Source organism: Nilaparvata lugens, chromosome 5 (assembly GCF_014356525.2).
Source record: "Nilaparvata lugens isolate BPH chromosome 5, ASM1435652v1, whole genome shotgun sequence".
Classification (NCBI taxonomy): domain Eukaryota; kingdom Metazoa; phylum Arthropoda; class Insecta; order Hemiptera; family Delphacidae; genus Nilaparvata; species Nilaparvata lugens.
The window spans coordinates 30,045,638-30,070,536 of record NC_052508.1 but is presented as its reverse complement, the minus strand read 5'-3'; the positions used below and the strand labels follow the sequence as shown (position 1 = coordinate 30,070,536).

Sequence of the window (24,899 nt, the reverse complement as noted above, 5' to 3'; positions counted from 1 at the left end):
TGGACACCAACAACATGGCAAATACACCAGAAATCCAGTGTTCACCGGATCAATACATAAAAGCAAATAAACTCAAATCTTCAGCCGAGCAGGTACTTTTCATCGCCTGGAAGGAATCTGATGAGAAGAGGAAGGAGTTAGAGAGAAGCAACGCCGAACTCTTGCAAAAAATGCAGGATTTGGAAAAAAGATTTCTCAATATTGAGAAAAAGATCCATAGCCCACAGCCTACCAGCTCAGCAGCAGAGAACTACTCAACAAATGAAGAAGAATTGGCTAAAGAAACTGAATGGATCAGAACTCGTACTAAGCGGGCTACCAAGAAAAGGAAGCTTAGCACCCCATCGCCAGAAATCAAAAATGAGTCTGCAAAAAAGAAGCAACAAAATTTGAATAATAAAATCACTCCTGTGGAAAAACCAATCAGTGAGGAGGAGAAGAGGAAGAAGAAAGAATTGCCACCACCGCCAATCATTGTGGATGTATTAAGAATCTGAATGTACTTCTTACGTGTTTGAAAAAAGTGTCACCAGCTGACAAATTTAGGATAAAACTGTTAAGTAAAGAAACATTTAAAGTAAATTCAATTGATTCGGAATATTACCAGAGAATTGATTAAAAATGGGCTCAACTGGCACTCCTATGAAGATAAACAGTCGAGACCAATAAGAGTAATGATTAAAAAGCTTCATCACTCTTGTATACAGAAATGATTCTGGAAGATTTGAAAGTGAGAGGATTGAAAGTTCTAAAAGTTGTAAACAAGCTGAGGTGGAAGGCAAGAGAACCATTAGATATGTTCATGGTCTGAATGATACGCGGAAGAAGATATAAAAACAGTATTTGAATTGAAAAATATACTGGGCTGTAGAGTGGAAGTTGAAGCATTGAAGAAGGCCAATCTGATACCGCAATGCAAACGTTGCCAAGCACATGGTCACACTCAAAAATATTGTAACAAGGAGCCTAGTTGTGTTAAGTGTGCAGGTAAACACCAAACAAAGGAATGTTCGAAACCCAACGATGCTCTACCAAAATGTATTCATTGCGGTGAAGCACATCCAGCCAACTATCGAGGTTGCACTGTTGCAATCGAATTGCAAAAAATCAGGAATTCTACTAAAACAAAAACTATTGCAGATTCACGGAAGAAAATCATTCGAAATATCCCACCAAAAATCACGGAAAATACAGAAGCTCACAATCTAAACAATGGTAGTGCAGTTAAGAAACTGATTGACTTTCGCCCAGATTGTCTCAAAAGAAAATAGATCGAAATTGGAAGAGCCAAAAAGTGAAGTAGAAGAAGGCACCAATAATATTTTGCAGCTAATCTTGGCAAAACTGGTGTGCCTGACCTTTTAAAAGATGATAAAGAAGGTAATTTTGAATAAAATTTAGAATTTAGAAATAGGTCGACACATCTAGAAAACACCTGAGTCTATACCTAATTCATGCAGGTGAACGGGCTAGAGTCAAGAAAACTTCAATTAATCTTGCCATGCCTGATTTAATAGGTTTATACTATGGAATAACACTACAATTTGAAATAATTGAAAAATACAAACAGCTTCAATAAACATTGGCAACTAAAATCGAACAACAGAAACAACAATTTCATGTTACTTTGTTGACATTCTTCATCCGATTTGGGGGCGCATTACTTTCCCTCGTTTAGATAGCAATACGTCACAAAACCAAACAATATCAGTCATAAAATAACAAATTAATTTCAACATGAAATTACTCAAGAAAGAAAAGCCCGTTGAACCCAAATTTCGTCGATAGTAACCCATATAACCCATTTCATAATAATTTTGAATCCCCACTTTTGATTGACATTCTCGAATGAACCTTTGTTTCACTACACTGCACTTTCGTTGGTCTGTACGTTGCTTTATCGTCGGGGTTACAGTACCTTGTTTTTGGCGGTGAACTTTTACCGGTTGAATTTGGCTTGAAGGCGACGTCCTCTTACGTCCCTAGACCTGTCGTCTGAACGGGTGTCTTGAAGCGGTGTTACATAAAGTTGCGGAACCAAAGGGGTGGTACATGAAGTTGGTTTGGGGACACACATGAACCGCTGTAAATAAAACGAACCATTCAACAATCTCCTCCTCTCAGAAAGCAGGACAGACAATGGGCAAGGAGTAGTAATGAAAAGGCACAGACATTTGCGGATCATCTTGTAAACGTTTTCCAGCCAATCAACTCAGGTGAAGAGGAAACTTTAGAAGCTGATGAGAATATCTTACAGCCGAATCAAGAAATAATGCGTGTTACAGTAGAAGAAGTGAAAAGAGAAATCTGAATAACAAAAAACCCCTGGATTTGACATGATAACCGGCTCAGTCCTCAAACACCTACCAAGGAAAGCAATAGTGAAATTAACGAACATTTTGAATGCTTCTTTCAGACTAAAATTCGTACCAGGAATATGGAAAGTAGCAGAGGTTATAATGCTACTGAAGCCATGTAAAGAGCCACATGAAGTATCATCATATAGGCCAATATCATTGTTACCGATCCTACCTAAGTTGTTTGAAAGATTTTACTTAGTAGGCTAAAACCAATAATTGAGAGACAGCACATAATTCCAAATCACCAATTTGGCTTCAGAGTGAAACACTCAACAATAGATCAAGTGCATCGGATTATAAATGTAATAGAGAAGTGCTTAGAAGAGAAAAAAGTTTGTTCAGCAGCTTTCCTTGATATAGGGCAAGCTTTTGATAAAGTATGGCATGAAGGTCTCATTTTCAAGCTCAAAAAAGTGCTACCAGAGCAATATACAGATATATTACAATCCTATCTCACTGACAGATACTTCAGGGTCAGGCATGAGAGTTCATATTCTGATTTGAAGGAAATTAAAGCAGGAGTTCCTCTAGACAGTGTTCTGGGACCAGTTCTTTACCTACTCTATACCAGCGATATTCCCAGCCTTGATGAGAATACTACAGCAACATTTGCAGACGACACAGCCATATTATCAGTAGACAGTAATATACATATTGCAACAGAGAAACTACAGAGATCCATCAACAAAATTCAAGATTGGACTAGAAAGTGGAGAATGAAATTGAATGAAACAAAGTCGATTCACATCAATTTTACCAATAAGAAGGACCTGCCCTTACCAATAACTATCAACAACCAAGTTGTACCATATGCTAATGATGCCAAGTATCTAGGTATGACCTTGGACGCAAAGCTTCGCTGGAAGGTCCATGTCAAGAAGAAGAGAGAAGAGCTTGGAATCGAATATAAGAAGGTGTATTGGCTGATCGGAAGAAACTCCGTCCTTTCAATCCGAAACAAAGTACTTCTGTACAAACAGATATTAAAGCCAGTATGGACGTATGGTATACAACTTTGGGGGTATATACCAAAGACAGCAACATCAATGTCATTCAAAGTTTTCAAAACAAAGTGCTAAGGAACATTGTTGTCATGGTCCATCAACCTACTCCACCTCTCACATGGCCACTAGCCCGCATTATTGATGTCTATCCAGGAAAGGATAGAGTTGTACGAGTGGTTCACTTGAAGACTCAACAAGGAACTCTGACTCGTCCATCACACAAAGTGTTTTCGCTACCCTCGAACTTCGAGTGATTTTAATGCCAAGTTTGGCATACTTGTAAATAGTATCATAACTCTATTATTATTATTCTCCAGTTGTAGTATTATTTTGTTATTGTTGAATCCTAGGAGGATTCAAGGCCCCCGCCAAGTTTCGTATTTAGTATTATCATTTTATTGTAGCTTGAGAGTCCTAAGCTAATTTGTAATTTGCCGCCAGCCCTCAGTTAGTTACTTGTGGTTGCGCAGTTACCCTTTCTTTGTAATCTAGCGCATGCGTTCAGTGGGAGCGTCCCTGGTTTTTGCATTTGTAGTAAGTGGCATTCATCATAGACGCTACGTGTGGCCACACCAACGAACCAACGCTTCAACTACATATGGTGAAAAGGAACAATATCAACGTATTTAGATTAATTTATAATTTTCATTATTTTTATCCTCGCATCGCGTTTTGTGGTATCCTCACCCCTTCCTCTGGTCCACAATTTTAATACAGTCTTATTTCTCTGCGAAATATACTATTATAGTTGGTTCAAGAAATTCGTTGAGGGCAACGACGCTTATAAAACCTTCACATTCGAAAGTAGATTTGGTTTGAATCATTCAAATACAAAATTGGTAGAGTGTTGATTGTACTAGATCAATAAATTGAAGGAAAGCATTTCATGTGAAGTTCATTAAATACATAAGAATAGCATTCGAATTCTGTGAAATTACCATATTATACGGTACCATATTAGTTGTATTGTTATGTTATAACAATAGATAATTTATTTCATTATGAAATTTGTTTTTCGCGTATATTTCCAGTTACTCCGAAGTAACATTCCCAGGCAACATTCAATGTGTAGATATTCACCACTTTATCTCGATAAAGTTAAAAAAATTATGAAACTCACTCATTTTCCAAGATGATTGTACCAGCCTTTCTTCAGTGTCTTTTGAAGCTCAGTGAGTTCAGAGGTCGTGAAGTCATGCGAAAACTCGACTGCCGTTACGCCGCTGAATATCGGCCAGGTCTACAAAATTTCAGATGGTGAATTATAAAAACGTCAAATTTTGAAAATATGTGGAAATATGAGGGTAACGATTATTATTGATTATAGATTATATCTCTTATTATTACCAGTATTGTGGAAAACCTCATTTAATTCTTATTATGATAAATTATTATACCGGCCGTGACAAACCGTAACTCATACCTCAATCCTTCCCGCAATATTGTTCCGCCTCATTTCCGACCTTTTACCGCAAATAGTGAAATACCTAAAAGTGCTTCAAGACATTAATCATCGACGCTACGTGTGGCCACACCAACGAACCAACGCTTCAACTACATATGGTGAAAAGGAACAATATCAAGGTATTTACGTAGATTCATTTATAAATTTCATTATTTTTATCCTCGCATCGCGTTTTGTGGTATCCTCACCTATCCCTCTGGTCCTCCATTTTAATACAGTCAATCCCGAACAATTGGTTTACCGGGCCAAATTTGTGAATCAATATTTTTTTTCATTCAAGCTATCAGTCATTCAGTTTGTTCCAACGTTCAAACACGATTTCTGAATATCATTATTGCGCAAGTCAAGATTTGTTCGTTACTCAACTTGGCTTGGATTTACTGCTACTCTGTCAGTACAATCAACTGACTTGGTGCTTATTACTGCTTGGCGCTTATCGCGAATTGTAACGGAACAATTCTGTTATCTCTCTCGACTATAATTATTTTCTCCCTCTCAACATGTTCATTTTGAACTTGAACCTCTACTGCCTTTTGCTATTCAATCGAAAATAAGTTGATGACTTGTGGGAAATTACTTATTGTAGTAAATACTCATTGTTATTTAGTGAACTTGTATAACTATATTGATTTGTAAAAATAAATAAATAATAATAAATAAATAAATAAATAAATAATAATAAATAAATAAATAAATAAATAATAAATAATAAATAATAAATAATAAATAAATAATAAATAAATAAATAAATAAATAAATAAATAAATAATAAATAATAAATAATAAATAAATAATAAATAATAAATAAATAAATAAATAAATAAATAAATAAATATAAATAAATAAATAATAATAAATAAATAAATAAATAAATAAATAAATAAATAAATATAAATAAATAAATAAATAAATAAAAAATAAATAAATAATAAATAATAAATAAATAAATAAATAAATAAATAAATAATAAATAAAAAATAAATAATAAATAAATAAATAAATAAATAAATAAATAAATAAATAAATAATAATAAATAAATAAATAAATAATAAATAAATAATAAATAAATAAATAAATAAATAAATAAATAATAATAAATAAATAAATAAATAAATAAATAAATAAATAAATAAATAAATAAATAAATAAATGAATGAATGAATGATGAATGAATGAATGAATGAATGAATGAATGAATGAATGAATGAATGAATGAATAAATAAATAAATAAATAAATAAAAGCCAACTTTTCTTTCAAATTGTACTTTTAAAAAACCTCAATTCCAATAATTGCATTGTTTCATAGTAATTCTCTTAGCTTCTTATGGCTATTCTTGAAATCTCAGTTATTTATTGTACCTCAAGTTATTATTGTCAATTTGAATTGTGATAAAATCTTATTGTTATCAAGTTACTAGTCATCATGGCTAAATCTCTAGCAGTAGTCACTGCCAAAAAGAACAATGCATTTGAACAAATTCAAATATTATATGATATGTCAAAAAAGATCTCAGATAAGGAGATTTATCAGAAATTGCTAGCTCGTTCTAAATCTTTGAACATATTAAGATCAGATTTATCTGAGTCACTGGATGTCTATCACGAATTGCAATTAGAGGTAGATGACAAATTCATACCTAATTACTCACCACTAAACAGCGCAGATGAGATGATTGATTGTATCAACCTCACATTAAAAAACATAGAAATGAAATTGTCAAAGTCAAAACCTGAACATGAACAGGCCGTTCGCTTACCTAAGCTTGACTTGAAACATTTCTCTGGCGACCCTCTCGATTAGACATCATTTATTAATTTATTTGATTCGAGTATTCACTCAAATCCTACGCTATCAGGTGTAATCAAACTTCAATATCTGTTGGGCTCTATCTCAGGAGAACCGCTTGATTTCATAAAATCACTACCAATAACCGATAGTAATTATCAGGTAGCCTATGATTTGCTTCAGGAACGTTATAATTCACCTCGACGATTGATATCCCTTCACCTCAACAAAATTCTAGATTTATCTAATATCACTCATCAACCGTCTCAAATGAGGAAATTTCTCAACTCCTACAATGAGAATACTCAAGCATTGAAAGGATTAAAAATTGATATAACCGCTAATAATCCTTTACTATGTGCTCTTATAATGCGAAAAATGGATAACAACCTCAGAAAAAAGTTTGAGCATTTTCGTTCTTTGAACAAAACTAGTGAGGAGACCGCTCTTGCAGAAGCAAAAGAAATAATAACATTTTTAACTGAAGAGTGCAATGAAATTGAAAATTCAAATCTTCACTCCACTTCTGCACCTGAAACCGTTCCATTGTCTACTTCAGCATCAGAAAATAAATACTCTCCTAAAATAAATAGGAATTTTCGTACTAACAAGGTCACATTGATGAATTATAATGATGAAAACAAACATGAAACAAAACCATTTGAATGTTTTGTTTGCCAACATAAAATTTATCCATGTCCGGCTTTTAAAAATAATGCACCCAAGGCACGCTTTCAGATTGTCAAAGAAAACAAACGATGCATTCTATCTTATTTATCTCTTTTCTGTATAGGGCTACTTTTGTAAGTCTAAAGCTAATTGCTTCACCTGTCATAAAAGACACCATACTCTACTACATTTTGAAAATAACCATTCAACTAACAACACGACACCTCTCAAATCAAGCAGTCATGGAGATTCCTCAGCTCAACCTCAAATCAATATGACACATCCTCCTGTTGTACTAACCACTACTGATACTCATCAGCGCCCTCATCATTCAACCTCTACAGTACTACTTGGAACCTTGCTTGTTAAAATTAGCTCTCCTCATGGAAACAGCCACGTTTTCCGCGCACTTGCTGACTCTGGTAGTCAATCATGTTTTCTTACTGAAGATGCTGCACAGTTATTGTGTGCATCTCGCATTAAGAGTAACCACAGTGTTATTGGATTTTCTCAATCGCCCATACATTCTAAGGGACTCACCTCTCTCACTATTGAAACTCTGAGTGGCAATATTATTTCATCCAATCAAGAATTCTTGATTATTGATAAAATTTGTGTAAATCTACCCCGCACAGAAATTGCCCCTGAGGCCTTACAGAAAGTACGACCATATCTTCTGGCTGATCCTACGTTTCATCTAGCTGGAGGCATAGATATTCTTCTTGGTGCTTCAGTCTTTCCTCTTCTGCTTAACCAAATCGTTCATCACCTCGGTTCTGGTCTGCCAAGTTTAATTGGGACTCATTTTGGTTCTATAGTTATGGGTGAAAGTCCAGCTAAACCTCAAGTTGGTTCTTCTTCCCTTGCTCTACAACCATCAACCACATTCTTGGCTGTCAATAATTTGGATCTGCACAACTCTCTCCAACGCTTTTGGGAACAAGAAGAACCTCCAATGGCTTCTAAAAATATGAAGAAGAACGTCTATGCGATGAACATTCCCTCTCAACCTATTCCCGTGATCAATCTGGACGATTTTGTGTCAGACTGCCATTCAAGGCCCAACACCCTCCTTTTGGTCAGTCTAAAGCCACTGCTGAGACTCCATTCTCTTTTATCTTTTAAATTTTACCAAGTTAACAGAATTCTTAATAAGAACCACCTGAAAATGATGTATCATGCTCTAGTCAAGTCAATTCTGTAGTATGGCATAGTTGTTTGGGGAGGCTGTTTCAACTGTCATATTGCTGAATTATTTGTAGCACAAAAACTGATAATTAAAATTAAGCAAACCCAGGCTCTATCCAACGGATATGGTTTTTAGTGATTTTGAGGTCATGACTATACGTCAATTATACATAAAAACCGTAATTGAGTACTTAATAAAATATAGATCCGATTTTCCTCTCACAATAAACTCTACTCTCAATTATTATAATCTAAAGGCCACTGCTAACAAATATGTAACCTATAACACTAATATTTAATGTAAAAGGAGGCAATTAATTTACATAGGTACTAAAATAATAAACCTCATTCCAAATCACTTTCTCATGGACAATAAGATCAGCAGAAAAATTAAACTGCTGGATATAAAAAACTGGACATACAGTAATTTCTTCTCCCATTTAGATATATGACTCGAGATTTCTGCTCCAGCATTGTTTTTTCATTAGTTTTTTCATTTTTCAGTAGACTCGCTTACCTTTATTTTGAGTACCTATTCCTCTGTTTTCTTCCTTCCCCCATTTCTCCCTTCCTTTTTTTCTCATTACTTCTCTTCTTTGCCTGCCTATTACATGGGAAACCATAGTTGGCTAGGTATCTTCCTCTCTTTTTTTTCTCTTCTCCAACACACCCAAACACTAAGCCCATGATTTTTTTTATATTTGTAACATTTTATTGTGCTTTATTTGTTTCGTAAATCTTTGTAATTTTGTTTTGTCTTGTTTTGTGTGTTTTTAATAAATTGAAAATTGAATTGAAATTGAATTGAATAGAGAGAAAATTCAAGGCTCAACCACACTTTCAGTCTTTATATGCTGATTTCATGACAGAGTATCTGACATTAGGTCATATGGAATTGACTAACCCCGCTAATCTACCTACTACACATTATTTTCTACCTCATCATGGAGTTCTCAAAGAATCCAGTAGTACTACTCGCCTACGTACTGTATTTGATGCCAGTGCCAAAACCACAACTGGTATTTCCTTAAACCAGATTCTGCTTACTGTAAGGAGAATGCAGACCAACATTTGTGATTTGTTGCTTATTTTCCGACTACACAAGATTGTTCCTCTCTTGTGATATACACCAAATGTACAGGCAGATCAAAGTTCATCCTGATGATCAGTGCTATCAGTTGATTTTATGGCATACTGATCCTACTCAATCTGCTTCAGTCTTCAAGTTGACTACAGTAACGTATGGTATGAGCTGCTCTCCGTATCTTGCTATTAGAACTCTTCACCAACTTGCCACTGAGGAAGGTGACTCCTATCCAGAAACTGCTGAAATTCTGTGCTCTCAAACCTTTGTTGATGATGTCATTTCCGGTGCAGACTCTGAAGGAGAGGCTTCAAGACTACAACAACAACTGATCTCACTCCTCAAACATGGTGGATTTGAACTTCGAAAATGGACTTCATATTCCAACTCAATTCTTTCCAGCCTGGCTGATGGTCAACTTGAGACTCCTGCATTTCTTCAAGATGATCATCAACAGCCTCACTTCACAATCCTGGGCATCCAGTGGTCAGCATCAAATGATTGTTTTACATATAACCTCAACCTACCTCATGATGCTACAACTAAACGCACGGTATTGAGCGTGATTGCCAAGATCTATGACCCCTGTGGCTTCCTCTCTCCAGTGGTATTGTGGGCTAAATGCTTCATGCAACTACTTTGGACCAAGGGTCTAGATTTGGATCAACATTTGCCTCCTGAATTGCTGGTAATGTGGCGAGATTTCGTTGACACCTCAGCCACACTCCAAGACATTTCAATACCACGAGCTCTAAAGTCATTTCAGTCTAGCAATACTGAATTACATGGCTTTGCTGATGCTTCTGAACGTGGATTTGCTTCAGTGATATACGTCAGATCATCACAGAATGATACTTCTGCCAATGTTCAGTTACTTGTTTCTAAAACTCGAGTAGCCCCTTTGAAAAAACTCACTCTACCACGTTTGGAATTGTGTGCTGCTCACTTACTTGCTCAGTTGACCTCATATGTAATCTCAACCTTTCATAAAAAACTAGAGTTCTCTTCTATCACATTATGGTGTGATTCTGCTGTAACCTTGACTTGGCTGCAGACTCCTCCTCATCGGCTCAAAACTTTTGTGGCAAACCGTGTTGCTCAAACGCAAGAACTGGTACCCTCTGACAGCTGGAGACATATTTCTGGTGAACAGAACCCTGCTGATTGTGCCTCACATGGAATACTTCCTGCTGAATTACCTTCTCACAACTTGTGGTGGACAGGCTCATCCTGGCTACAGGAACCTCCTGACCTCTGACCAATTCCTGCATTCACTCCTGTGGAACTGGCTGAGACAGATGAAAGCAAACCTCTATCGCCCGTCACTCTTATTGCTACTGCGCCTCAAGAATGGGATCTACTTCACAAATTCTCTTCATTCAGCCAACTTCAGCATGTTATGGTCTACATCCTACGCTTCATTTATAATACTCGTCATCCACAGAAAAGGCTTTGATCTCTCACCTCCCAGGAGTTGACTGACACAAAATGTGCAATTTTCAAGCAAGTTCAAGACTCAGCATTCCGACAAGACATTGACATGCTCAAAAAGGAAAAATCTTCAACAGTATCAACCTCACTTCGCCGCCTTTCTCCATTTGTCGATGATGATGGTCTCCTGCGAGTTGAAGGTCGCTTAAATCAATCTCATCTATCAGTGGATCTTCAATATCCTGTCATCCTTCCAAAACGTCATCATGTGGTCAACCTCCTGATTGATTCCTACTACAAACAATATCTACACTCTGGAGCTCGATTAACTCAATCTCTCCTTGCACAACATGTCTGGATCCTCTCTGCACGCAGTATAATCCGCTCTCGAATTTTCAAATGTCATGTCTGTTTTCGACATAAACCTCGCCATGACATTCCACCAATGGGGCAACTACCTCAACCTCGAGTGACACCCTCTCGTCCTTTCCGCAATACTAGAATTGATTACGGTGGTCCATTTAACATCAAGGTGCATAATCTACGCTCCACTTCTATCACCAAGGCCTACATCTGTGCTTTTGTATGCATGGTGACGAAAGCAATCCACATTGAAGTAGTAACTGACTTGTCCTCTGAAGCATTCATTGCTGCTTTGAAGAGATTTGTTTCTCGGCGTGGCCTCTGTAAAAACCTCTATTCTGACTGTGGGACAAATTTTGTTGGTGCTAACAATATTTTCCAGGCTCTTCTCAAGTCAAAACGAATCCTACTTTCTGAGTTTGCTGCTCATCAAGGCATCGTTTTCCACTTCAACCCACCTGCCGCTCCTCATCAGGGTGGCCTCTGGGAAGCAGCCAACAATTGTATCAAACACCACCTCCGCTGTTTCATTGGTGAACAAATACTGACACTTGTTGAATTCACTACGCTCATCACTCAAATAGAGGCAATACTAAATTCTCGACCTCTTACTCCTCTGTCAAATGATCCAACTGATATACCCGCCCTAACACCAGGTCATTTCTTGACTGGATCACCATTGGTTGCCATTCCTGAAGAAGATTATCAAGATGTCAACCTCAATCGCCTCAAACACTGGGAACTTATTGAAGCACTCCATCAACACATCTGGAAGAGATGGCTTTTGGAATACATCCACACCCTTCAACAGAAAACCAAATGGAACAAGGCTAATCACAATCTACAGGTTGGAGATCTTGTCATGGTCCATCAACCTACTCCACCTCTCACATGGCCACTAGCCCGCATTATTGATGTCTATCCAGGAAAGGATAGAGTTGTACGAGTGGTTCACTTGAAGACTCAACAAGGAACTCTGACTCGTCCATCACACAAAGTGTTTTCGCTACCCTCGAACTTCGAGTGATTTTAATGCCAAGTTTGGCATACTTGTAAACAGTATCATGAACTCTATTATTATTCTCCAGTTGTGGTATTATTTTGTTATTGTTGAATCCTAGGAGGATTCAAGGCCCCCGCCAAGTTTCGTATTTAGTATTATCATTTTATTGTAGCTTGAGAGTCCTAAGCTAATTTGTAATTTGCCGCCAGCCCTCAGTTAGTTACTTGTGGTTGCGCAGTTACCCTTTCTTTGTAATCTAGCGCATGCGTTCAGTGGAAGCGTCCCTGGTTTTTGCATTTGTAGTAAGTGACATTCATCATAGACGCTACGTGTGGCCACACCAACGAACCAACGCTTCAACTACATATGGTGAAAAGGAACAATATCAACGTATTTAGATTAATTTATAATTTTCATTATTTTTATCCTCGCATCGCGTTTTGTGGTATCCTCACCCCTTCCTCTGATCCACAATTTTAATACAGTCTTATTTCTCTGCGAAATATACTATTATAGTTGGTTCAAGAAATTCGTTGAGGGCAACGACGCTTATAAAACCTTCACATTCGAAAGTAGATTTGGTTTGAATCATTCAAATACAAAATTGGTAGAGTGTTGATTGTACTAGATCAATCAATTGAAGGAAAGCATTTCATGTGAAGTTCATTAAATACATAAGAATAGCATTCGAATTCTGTGAAATTACCATATTATACGGTACCATATTAGTTGCATAATGTTATAACAATAGATAATTTATTTCATTATGAAATTTGTTTTTCGCGTATATTTCCAGTTACTCCGAAGTAACATTCCCAGGCAACATTCAATGTATAGATATTCACCACTTTATCTCGATAGAGTTAAAAAAATTATGAAACTCACTCATTTTCCAAGATGATTGTACCAGCCTTTCTTCAGTGTCTTTTGAAGCTCAGTGAGTTCAGAGGTCGTGAAGTCATGCGAAAACTCGACTGCCGTTACGCCGCTGAATATCGGCCAGGTCTACAAAATTTCAGATGGTGAATTATAAAAACGTCAAATTTTGAAAATATGTGAAAATATGTGGGTAACGATTATCATTGATTATAGATTATATGTCTTATTATTCCATAGCAGTTTTCAAAAAAATATGATTTGATCATTATCAAAGCTTTAAAAAATTATTATGAAACTCACTCATTTTCCAAGAGTACTCTCACAAGTGGACCGTGTAAGCTTATTCGTGCATTTCCGCCTCTAATATTATTAAAAGATAGAACGAACACATTCTAATAATTATCATTTGCAGACGGTGAATTCTACAATATGAATTCTAACGAGATATCCATGTAAAGTGATCTGAATGCTCATCTGTGACTTTTTTAACTAATTTGTAAAACGAGAGAAAAGTTTTGTACCCTTTAATATTATACAGTCAAGGTATGTGATATTTATCATTATGAATATATTAATATGTTCACTGAAGTTGACATGAGCAGAAATAAACTGTATTGGTGAATATCAATATTATGTATATACGTATATATATATATATATATATATATATATATATATATATATATATATATATATATATATATACTTTTGAGTGAACGCCCACGGACAGATCCACCCTTCCTTCTACAAAACCAACCCCCTTCATAGATATTCCATCACCCACACAGAATGACGGTGGCCAACTTTTGAGGGCTGATCACGTAATCAACTAACGAGTACAACATGAGGCACTTGTTGAGTATTCCACACCACTGTTGGTCGGTAATAACCAATGCTATTTGAATACACGCTCGAATCAATGTGCATGTCAAATAATTACGCCATTAGAGTCATATTGGAATTGATTTATGCCGTGAATGATTCTCTATTTCAATTTACAGTATTCAAGTGGAAATTCCTCCGAGTAGTGCATCTGAATCAAACCATTTCCGAGCTCTCACAAATAACTGAGTCATTCGTATAAAAAGACTCATTCACGAGTACATAATTGGTAGTTCAACTTCAGTTATGGCTCCTATGATGTTTTCCACCTTTGTGTCGGAAAAATGATATTATTTGAAAATGAATTCTTTGTTTGATAACTATCATCGAATTGTTTCTGCTCACCTCAAATTAGAATAAAAATCGAAAAAACCATAAATGCTGTTGGTAAATCTCAGAACATGTTTACATTTACAGACTGCCGTGCATCTTTTCACTCTCCATAACTTCACCGGTACATTTTCCGGTATCAGAACACGTTATGTTACTATATACAGATTACGAACACATTCTAATAATTATCATTTGCAGACGGTGAATTCTACAATATGAATTCTAACGAGATATCCATGTAAAGTGATCTGAATGCTCATCTGTGACTTTTATAACTAATTTGTAAAACGAGAGAAAAGTTTTGTACCCTTTAATATTATACAGTCAAGGTATGTGATATTTATCATTATGAATATATTAATATGTTCACTGAAGTTGACATGAGCAGAAATAAACTGTATTGGTGAATATCAATATTATGTATATACTCTTTTGAGTGAACGCCCACGGACAGATCCACCCTTCCTTCTACAAAACCAACCCCCTTCATAGATATTCCATCACCCACACAGAATGACGGTGGCCAACTTTTGAGGGCTGATCACGTAATCAACTAACGAGTACAACATGAGGCACTTGTTGAGTACACACCACTGTTGGTCGGTAATAACCAATGCTATTTGAATACACGGTCGAATCAATGTGCATGTCAAATAATTACGCCATTAGAGTCATATTGGAATTGATTTATGCCGTGAATGATTCTCTATTTCAATTTACAGTATTCAAGTGGAAATTCCTCTGAGTAGTGCATCTGAATCAAACCATTTCCGAGCTCTCACAAATAACTGAGTCATTCGTATAAAAAGACTCATTCACGAGTACATAATTGGTAGTTCAACTTCAGTTATGGCTCCTATGATGTTTTCCACCTTTGTGTCGGAAAAATGATATTATTTGAAAATGAATTCTTTGTTTGATAACTATCATCATTATTTTCTGCTCACCTCAAATTAGAATAAAAATCGCAAAAACCATAAATGCTGTTGGTAAATCTCAGAACATGTTTACATTTACAGGCTGCCGTGCATCTTTTCACTCTCCATAACTTCACCGGTACATTTTTCGGTATCAGAACACGTTATGTTACTATATACAGATTACGTATACGTATATGTTACTCGATTGACAGATGAGATTATACAAAATATCCATTTGATTGGCAAGTTGATTCACAAAGATTCTCACTTTTTGGAATAATTTTAGCATTATAGACAAGGAAAAACTCCATGTTTCTTTATCAATCTGATTCCAACTTCAAATCGAAAGATGAATGAAGAGTGGATGATGAGATCAAACTATTAATGGTGAATGAAAAGTATTGTTCTAATATAAACTTAGTTATGTTCCAGAAAAATTAGCAGGAGTAATATATATATTATACATTCTCTGGAGGCGATGATGAATAAGTTTGATGCCCTTTTGATGTTTAATTTCGGGCTGGCTGGTAACATCCATCATCTCTTGAATATTCATATTATCGATTCTCGATAATCGCTTCTGGCACCTATTCAATGATGTCAGGCGCTTTACGACGTGCTTGCTCATGCCACGGTGACCGCTATTTCCTTCTCTCTTCTTCTTATTTTCGTTCAGCTCCTTATTCTCTTTTTTCCTTGTATTTTCATATTTTTCAACGTTTTAGTATAACATTCAATCCCTCTCCAATAATGTAATGCAATTCTTTTATTTAAGATAGAAGAAGATGGGATCTTCATTAATGATATGTGCATTGACTATTCAAGTGACTGAATAGAGATTTGGACCACTCTCATGTTTTGAGAGAGGGGAAATTTTCAATTTGTATCAATTCTACCATGAGTAAATGATACAATATGGTATGATATAATATTATGATTCAAAATAAATTTTGTTCTATCATCATATCTGAATTAGGCATGGCTGCCTGTTTCAGTCTCTGAAATTTTAAAACAGAAAAAATATCTTCTTTTTATTATTAACTTTAGATCACTTTTTTGTCTCTCAATATCTCTATTGCTCACTGGCATGTAATAGAGAGCTTTCAGAGGGATTCTATCGGTTGGCATTCTGTAAATATATCTACCTTCCTTCTTAGTGTTTTTATAATTGATGGATAAATAAGGGCTGTTTCCGAGCTCGGGATCTATAAGTTCTGGACGTCTGGCGCTCAGGTCTAAATCGACTTTCTGAGTCACGGGTTAGTCTTCTAAACTTTGGGGTCTATTAAGTTCTCTACTTATTTGAGTCCAGGACTTGGAGAAATAATCATGTGGGAAATTCTTAATATTTTACTGTTGTATTGTTGACATTATATAGCAGAACAGCTGATTGAAGCGGGCTAATTCAAATAAGCATGCTCTCCAAACTATTTTTTAACAAAAATATAAATTATTATTTCGTGAAAATACGTTTCGATATCTTTGTAGGCCTATTCAAAGCAAAACCTAACCTTTTAAACTTAAAAAAAAGTAAACTTTTTTGTGATTTACTGTTTATAGATACTTCTATCATAGTATTGCCATTATAAAAATATTTTAATTATTATATGGTACTTTCTATTGTCATCCAATTGATAAAAAGTGTAATTATTGTATTTTGAAATTGTTTTTGATGAAATAAACATCTATTCTATTCTATTTTAAAACATGAATGAATAAACATTTAATTTTACGTTATGCTATTATTGATCCTAACCAGTGATTTTGGAATAAAACTTTTAGTAGGCTATTGAGCAGGAAAACGTATTTGTTCTGAAAAAAATGGAATAATAATTTATTATTGTTATATTTTATTATTAATATGCTGAATATGACATTGATTGATGGAATTAACATTGGAAGATGAAATTCCAAGGCAATCCTTGTATTATATCTCTTGAGAATTTTTAGGTTACGTCACAGTCGTAAAATAAGGTTAGTTTTCACACATAGTTTTGATAGAACTTTATTCCAAAATAGACTTGCAAACTATAAATTATGAATTTTGATGTACTAATCCAAATAATTTAGGTATTTCAAGACATTCGGCTGTAGGTAGCCAAGATAATTCGGCTATTCATCTACTTCGAAACAATAACTGAGATGTGTTTGCTCAGTCTTAATCCAGAACTTAACTTTTAAACCTACCTCAGTTGAGAGTTTAAAATCACGCTGTTTTAAGTTGCACTTATAAGCCATTTCACTCAATAAGCCTTTTTGATAAATCCTTGACTCGGAAAGAGGCGAGAATCTTATTCAAGTCCTGGACTTATAAGCCCTCCGCTCAGAAAGCGGAATTATAAACTCCAGAGTCTAACGTGATCTCTAAACTCCATGGTCCAAGTCCAAGTTCCAGCTCTAAAGTCCTCGACTACGTTAACGCTCTGACTAGGAAATACAAATTTCTGACTCCAGAGTTTAAAGCCAGTTAAGTCTAGAACTTATCTAAATCCCGAGCTCGGTAACAGGCCCTAAACATATGTATAAGTAAGCAAACATACAATTGAGAGACTTTGGAGTTTAATGTGAAGCTCTGAAATGTACATTTTTGAGGAATTTGAATTCGCTGTGCAGGCAATTCTCCAAAGTGCAAAAGTTAAAAACCAGAGCAAAGCGTTTGTTGGAGATGTGGCGTCATACTCCAATGGAAGTAAGCAAATAGAATGAGATTAGATTCAGAAAAAACACTGTCATGTGTGGGTTTAAAGAGATGCGGGGGTGGGGACGTGTGAGTGTATGCACTCGAGAGTTTTGTACATTTGTTTGACTTGTATTGATCTCGCTCCAGAATGGGATGAGGTGGAATAGCAAAATAAATCATACCGCTCTCTGCATTATTGTCGGAGTCCTGGACAACCCACATGAGTAATGATCAACATTTATTGAGTTCCATGATACATGTTATCGAGAAATACCTTTTTTTGTAAGCAATATGTACAATATGTAAAGTCCCATGTCTTTTTTACTCCTCGAATTTCCTACCAATGATTTGGTTGTTTTTTGCGAATTATTGCTTCCTAACAAGATTAACCAAAGAATTCACTAGGACATCACGCAATAAATAAAATAAAATAATATTGATACCAGTATTCAGCTACAACAAATTCGGTTGCTATTTAGAATCGAAAAAACCAATGATGGGTACATGGACAACTAACTGAATCATGAGGTTTTATCATCCGATTTCTTACAGCATTTTTAATGTCCTAGAAACTCCTTCCCTCAGTTCCTAAAATCCTGTCAAGAAAGTTTACAAAATTGATGACAGTCTCAAAAAGCCTGAACAAGTCTCATGACGAAATTATTTATTATCGTGTTTTGAGACAGTTTCTACAACGTTGTCGACCACAGGAATAATTCTCGAGATGATGAGCTGTTTTGACAATGGTGAAACCTTGGAATCCTGTTTTATAAAATTTCAACCATTATTGCAACGGTTTGATTCCAGTTCTTCCCCACTCGACAAAATGCATCAGAAAGTTCAATTAATTGGTAGTCTCTCCTCCACGTGGAGTCAACTTTTCCATTTCAAGCTCTTTAAGCATTTCTTGACTCGGTTACTCAAATGTTTTGCTTTTGTTAGTGGAAACTATTTTTGCTCTTATTCATTAGGCTAGTTCCCGTTCCTTTCGGAGATATTTGAATAGTCACTGTAGAAAAAACTAGATCAATAGAATAGCTCCCAATCATCAGTTTCAAGGAGACTCACTCCAATTTTTATATCTCCCGAAGCTGTGAAGAGTTTTCAATTTTCCGATAACTTTCTTTTGCCACTTTCAACATCTTTCTCCTGAACATTCAACAAAGAAAATTCTTCTATTCCCAAACTGATCAAAAGTTATAACTCTCAACTTCCATTATCATGGATTCATTTATTTGAAGCGATAGTTTCTTGAATGTTCTGAAACATGTTGATCAACTCTATTAACTATGATTTAACAACTTACTTTTCTCGAAGCATCGTGTTTTGAAGATATTCACTGATATTAAACATTTTAATGAGGAAAGAGAATAAAATAGTCTCTAAATTCATTCTAATTCATTAATTACTGATTTTGATCTCTGCTACAACCACTATTTCTCCTGTGAGTGAATTTTATAGTACATAAAATCAGATGAGCGTATACCGTTCAAAGAGTGACCAGCACCCAGTTTGCACCCAGCTCCGCTATAAGTTACGATCTTCAAAATACTTGCTGGTGGTTTGATACTCACCCAAAACTGGGGCTTCATTTATCCCTGATAATAATCCGTGATGCGACTAATACACAAGTATAAAACTCATAATACAAGTATTATGAAATAGCGATCAATAAACTGTAAGGTAATATCTTCTAAAAATATGAAGCTGATTGATCAATTACCTCTAAAGTTCTTGTCGAATATAAAGACCGAAAATGACTTTGAGCTCTAGTAAGTCGAAAGTGAGAACTTCGCTAACGCTCGTTCAATCAATATAGTTGAGTGTCTAAGGGATAAGAAAACATAAATCTGAAATAATAATAGTAATCTGACCTCATATACGTTTAGTTGTGTTCGTGGTCCCATTGAGAAAACATACTAAATTACTGTATTCTTATTCTATAGTGGAGCAGAGTGAATGATAGAGGGAGATTATGGTTCTACAAATTTAAATGGGTTTCGTGCCACCAGGAAGCGAATTCAAACCTTCAGATGATATGAATTGAGCGAAGCTGACTCAAGTGATATCAGGCCCACGTAACTCATCTGATCTCAGCAATCAGCGCAACCACTGAGCCAACCGCGATATTCGTCATATTATATTATACTTTCCATTAATTTGTATATATAATTGTATTGTAAAAAATCCCTGTGATATAAAAACGATTCAATTTCAATTATTGTTGATTATATTTTCTAGTAGATTGACCTTGCATACATTGCAAATCACATTCAGTTGCCGTACGCTGTACTCGCATCATAGTTGAAGGAGCAGTGTAGGCAACCGGCTCATCCATCATAGTCTCATTATATTGCCGCCATTTGCCATTGCAGTGCGAACGCCTCACTCTAGTTGCCATGACAACCGTGTTGTTACAGCAATAAAGGGAAATAATAATAATAATGTGCACTGATGGCTCTCTGGACCTGAGGAGGAAATGGCCCTGAGTCGAGTTGAAGACCTGAAGGTGCAGCTGCTGTTGTTAAGGTGCACGTACAGAGTAAGTTAGCAGCCTACAGCAGAGTGGACGTGGATCATTTACCAACTAGCAACAAACTTTCCTCATTTATTATCCGCCATCCCTTTGACAAATGTTACACACAACAAAAAGGATTTCCACTCAGCGCTCAAATGGTCACTAATTAATAGCTGTAATCTCTTATACTTATAAAAGGCTAAGCCCCTACAGACTGAAATCACACCACAGCCCAAACTACTGAGCCTAAAAACTTGAGATTTTGCAAGATTGTTAATGGTAGCCTGAAAACATCCACTAAGGAAGGATTTTCATAAATTTGCCCCCCTGAGGGAGCTGGGGCCCCACCAAAATTTTGTACTTTTTAACCGCTCATTCCACAGCAAAGTCATGAGGAACTTTTTTGTTCAGCTACAAAAAAACATTAGATTTATGCAGAAAAATTTCGATCAGGAGCACAGGGGGTCCAGGAAAGGGCATTTTTAGAAAATTTTGATGTAAAATCACACTACAGCTCAAACTAATTGTCCTACAGACTTGAAACTTTGCAAAAATATTCTTCAAACATGCTAGACGCGCACTAAGAACGGATTTTGAGATATTTTGCCTCTAAGGGTTTCAAAGGATGAAAAAGGATCCTATTAAGTAAGGTTATGAACATGGTAAGGTGAGTGCCATATGGAAATGAAATTTTGAGAATTTATTTATTGACATGTGATATTCTAACATATGTTGTAATCATTGGAAATAACAAAATAATATGATAGAAATTCAAAAAAGAACATCTGTTCTATTATTGCTTTCTACCTGATTCCACTCAACCTCAATAATATTGTTCTGATAATTGATAAATATTTTTAATAATATTATTATTATTGATATAATAAAAGTATTGTTTTAATAATTAATTTTTATCATTAATATAATAATAGTATTGTTTTGGTAATCTCAATAAATATTTTTATTTCCACAAACTCTGTATAATTTGTAATGGTGAATGTGAAACAGCTGCATCAAAGAAATTATCTCAAAAACATATGTTTAGGAGAACTATAGTTTTGAACTTCGTTTTCCTGATGGAATGTATAAGCCTACACGTGGCATGTATTATTAATTTTTCAGCTAGAACAGTTTTTTGAGACTGCTAAATAAACGTCTACAGTTTCATCAATGCTGTATCGGCAATATGAAAACGCATGCAGTTAATATGTCTTTAAATAAAGGTGTTGATATCTACATGATGATTATTCTCTACCATTTTTATTTAATTAAAATTTCAAAATTATTCAAGCCTTAATAGAATGATTGACTCACTGTACAGTCAGTCGAAAATTTTAATATTGAAATGAGGGGTATTTTGGCAAGCTGAACAAAAAAGTAAGGTCCTATGCACCTTTTTGATATTATTTCTTCAAATGAGAAATGAGTTTTGTTGGTTGTCGAAACTCCCCCTGGAAGAGAACTATTCATTTTATCCTATCTTTTAGTAAAATAACAATGATTTCTGCATTGAATAACATCTATCTTGCCAACAAGAATCGAACTCTTTGTGAATTTAGATATGACCTACACTTTAGATTTATATAGATCTATTAATAAATTCATGGAAATTGAAGTCCTTTTCTCAGTTAGTTGATGAAATTGATTATCAATAGAGAAAATGATTAAAATTTCATCAATACAGAATTAGTTGAATGAAATGTCGATGTACTGAGTTCTTGGTCAACAATAATTCAATATTGGTATTTATCCAATCATTATTTTTTTCAGAAGTTATTTCATTTGAATAAGAAAATATTTATAAGCTCCTATCATTTATAATGATAGCATTAATAATGAGCACAGGGGGGTTCAGGAGAGGGCACTTTTCGAAAATTTTGATGTAAAATTACACTACAGCTCAAACAAATTGGCCTGCAGGCTTAAAACTCTGCACAAATATTCTTCAAACATGCTAGACGCGCACTAAGAACGGATTTTGAGATATTTTGCCTCTAAGGGTTTCAAAGGATGAAAAAGGATCCTATTAAGTGAGCTTATGGTAAGGTGAACTCCATATGGAACTGAGATAATTGACACATGATATTCTAACATATGTTGTAATGATTGGAAAGCTTAAAACAATTTCATCAATTAGCTGATTGAATTGATTTTGCGTTGATTGAGAGCGCGAGCTCACCACGTGTTTTACGTGGTAAACGTTCTACAGATTTATAGTATTCCTGGTGATTGAGCCTGTCTTTTTCAGCGTTGTCTATTAATAATAAAGCTTAATTTACAACTAGCTTACCCAGCGAACTTCGCACCGCCAATGTATATCATGTTACACTCGACTTTATTTGGTGAATCATGAAATTTATCTGACAATCAACATGTTCATCTCAATACGGACTTCCTATGTGCTTAGTCATGCAGCATTCATTATTCCGAAAACATATTATTCTTCTCAATCAATTGGTAGTAATATCTATCAGTAGAGTTTTCAATTAAAAAAAGGTTATATCAGTGTTTCAAAGAAAAATATTCAATGTTTTCCATAGCTGTAGATTGTCGATATGGTCCAGGAAATATGCGATGTACGATGAATCACACAGAATTCCATATTCTTTCCATTTTAGGATGAATATAAGCTAAGCTAAATTCAAAAAATTGTAAATTATTTTTTCATTCTTCAGTAATTAATGAATGCAATATGAATACCATACATATATACTATACAATATACTCTATATATATATATATATATATATATATATATATAATATATATATATATATATATATATATATATATATATACTCTCTTTCATAAGGTGATAATTTTTTTCAACATTTTCCAGTTTCTCAATGATAATCAATGATAGGGGAGTGATAATTATTTGTATAGGTCTTCTAAGGAACCATTATCAACAGCTGGTACCAATCAACTACACTTCAACTCCAAACTACCGTTTTAATACCAGTACACAATAATTTATCACAGGGTGATATGTTTATTACAGCTGGTAACTTTAGATGCTGAATCATATTATCACAATATGTTCTTGAATCATGATCATCTTTTCGTTCTTCAGTAGCCGCTCGGCCGAAAATTTCGAAAACATATGTCTGTAAAATGGATTAATAAATAATTATTATTAGCCCCCCTACTAAAATTTCTGTTCAGAAACCATCCCCAATATTCACACAACATATTCCCGAAGTTTCATGCCGTTATATCAAGTAGTTTTCAAGTCTACAGGGAAAAAACAAACATACAAACAAACACAAAAACAGAAATTCATTTTTTTATAAATAGATTTCCATTCGGCTCAAAAAAAAGCCTCTCTAAATGAAGGTAGAATGATAAGGATTCAGTTCTGTTGTTTTAACATTTTTTCAGATCACTTTCAAAACGTTCATGTAGTACCTACTATTGTGTTTGAGACACTTCTGGCGCTATCATAGTTTCACCACTATTCTGTTCCACAGTCCTATCTCTTGCAGTCGTTAACTATATCTATAATAATTATATAAAGTAAAGAGCTGGCTTATGCACGTACGGGATAGGAAAATTATGTTTGACGCATCATCACGTCTGAACTACTGGACTAATTAACTTGAAATTTTGCTTCTAGATTCTTAATTAACCAAGGATGGTTATAGGCCTATTCTCAATTCTTCAAAATTTCATTACAAGTTTTCATTTTGTCAAGTTTAAAAGTAGATCCTTGCGAAGCACGGGTTCTTGCTAGTAATATTATAGAAAGATAAGTGCTTCAGTAACGTTGAGTTGCTCTCTATTGTTATTTGACAATGGATGCTTTCTGGTATTCGAATAACGATCAAATTGAGAGTTCAGATGAAATAATACAGTTTTCAATTTAAAACACTTATATAAATATTATTATCATCATTATATATCATATGAATAAGATTATTCTAATTTTAATCGATTGGGATATGAAGACAAGTCACTAAATACCGATAATCAACAATATCTGCACTCCTTAACTCAAGTGGCTTGAAGTGTTAACAAGAATAATTGTTAACAAGAATTATTTTATGTTCTGTTGTGCTATGATCATTATTATGTTCTGTTTCAAGAAGTTTAATATATAAGTCTCAGGTTAATTTTCCCTCTTCAAAAAAGATCAAAGAATTAGGAATTATATGAAAAATGGAGAGTTTCCATCATTGAAATTTTACGTACCATATTACTTTGATGTGATACCAATATTGAAGAGAAATCCTCAAAAACGTTGAGGGTAATGTGATACAAATCAAGCAATATTAAAAGTATCTTCGCAATCAACAGAAGAGACTGCAAGATGGTAATTGCGTGGGCTGGTGG

The 24,899-nt window shown here is 34.8% G+C and overlaps 2 protein-coding genes across 3 annotated transcripts in view; one reads left to right on the top strand and one right to left on the bottom strand.

Annotated features, from left to right (window-relative positions):
• The window catches only part of LOC120351318, a 44,557-nt gene extending 39,959 nt beyond the window's left edge, over positions 1–4,598 (bottom strand). For both annotated transcript variants that reach the window (XM_039428126.1, XM_039428127.1), the window contains exon 1: positions 4,485–4,598. In XM_039428126.1, the coding sequence (XP_039284060.1) occupies positions 4,485–4,488 (4 nt within the window). In that variant the 5' untranslated portion in view covers positions 4,489–4,598. The remainder of the gene's footprint in view (positions 1–4,484) is intronic.
• The window catches only part of LOC111055787 (sodium- and chloride-dependent transporter XTRP3), an 88,558-nt gene that overhangs the window by 12,645 nt on the left and 51,014 nt on the right, over positions 1–24,899 (top strand). The window lies entirely within an intron of this gene.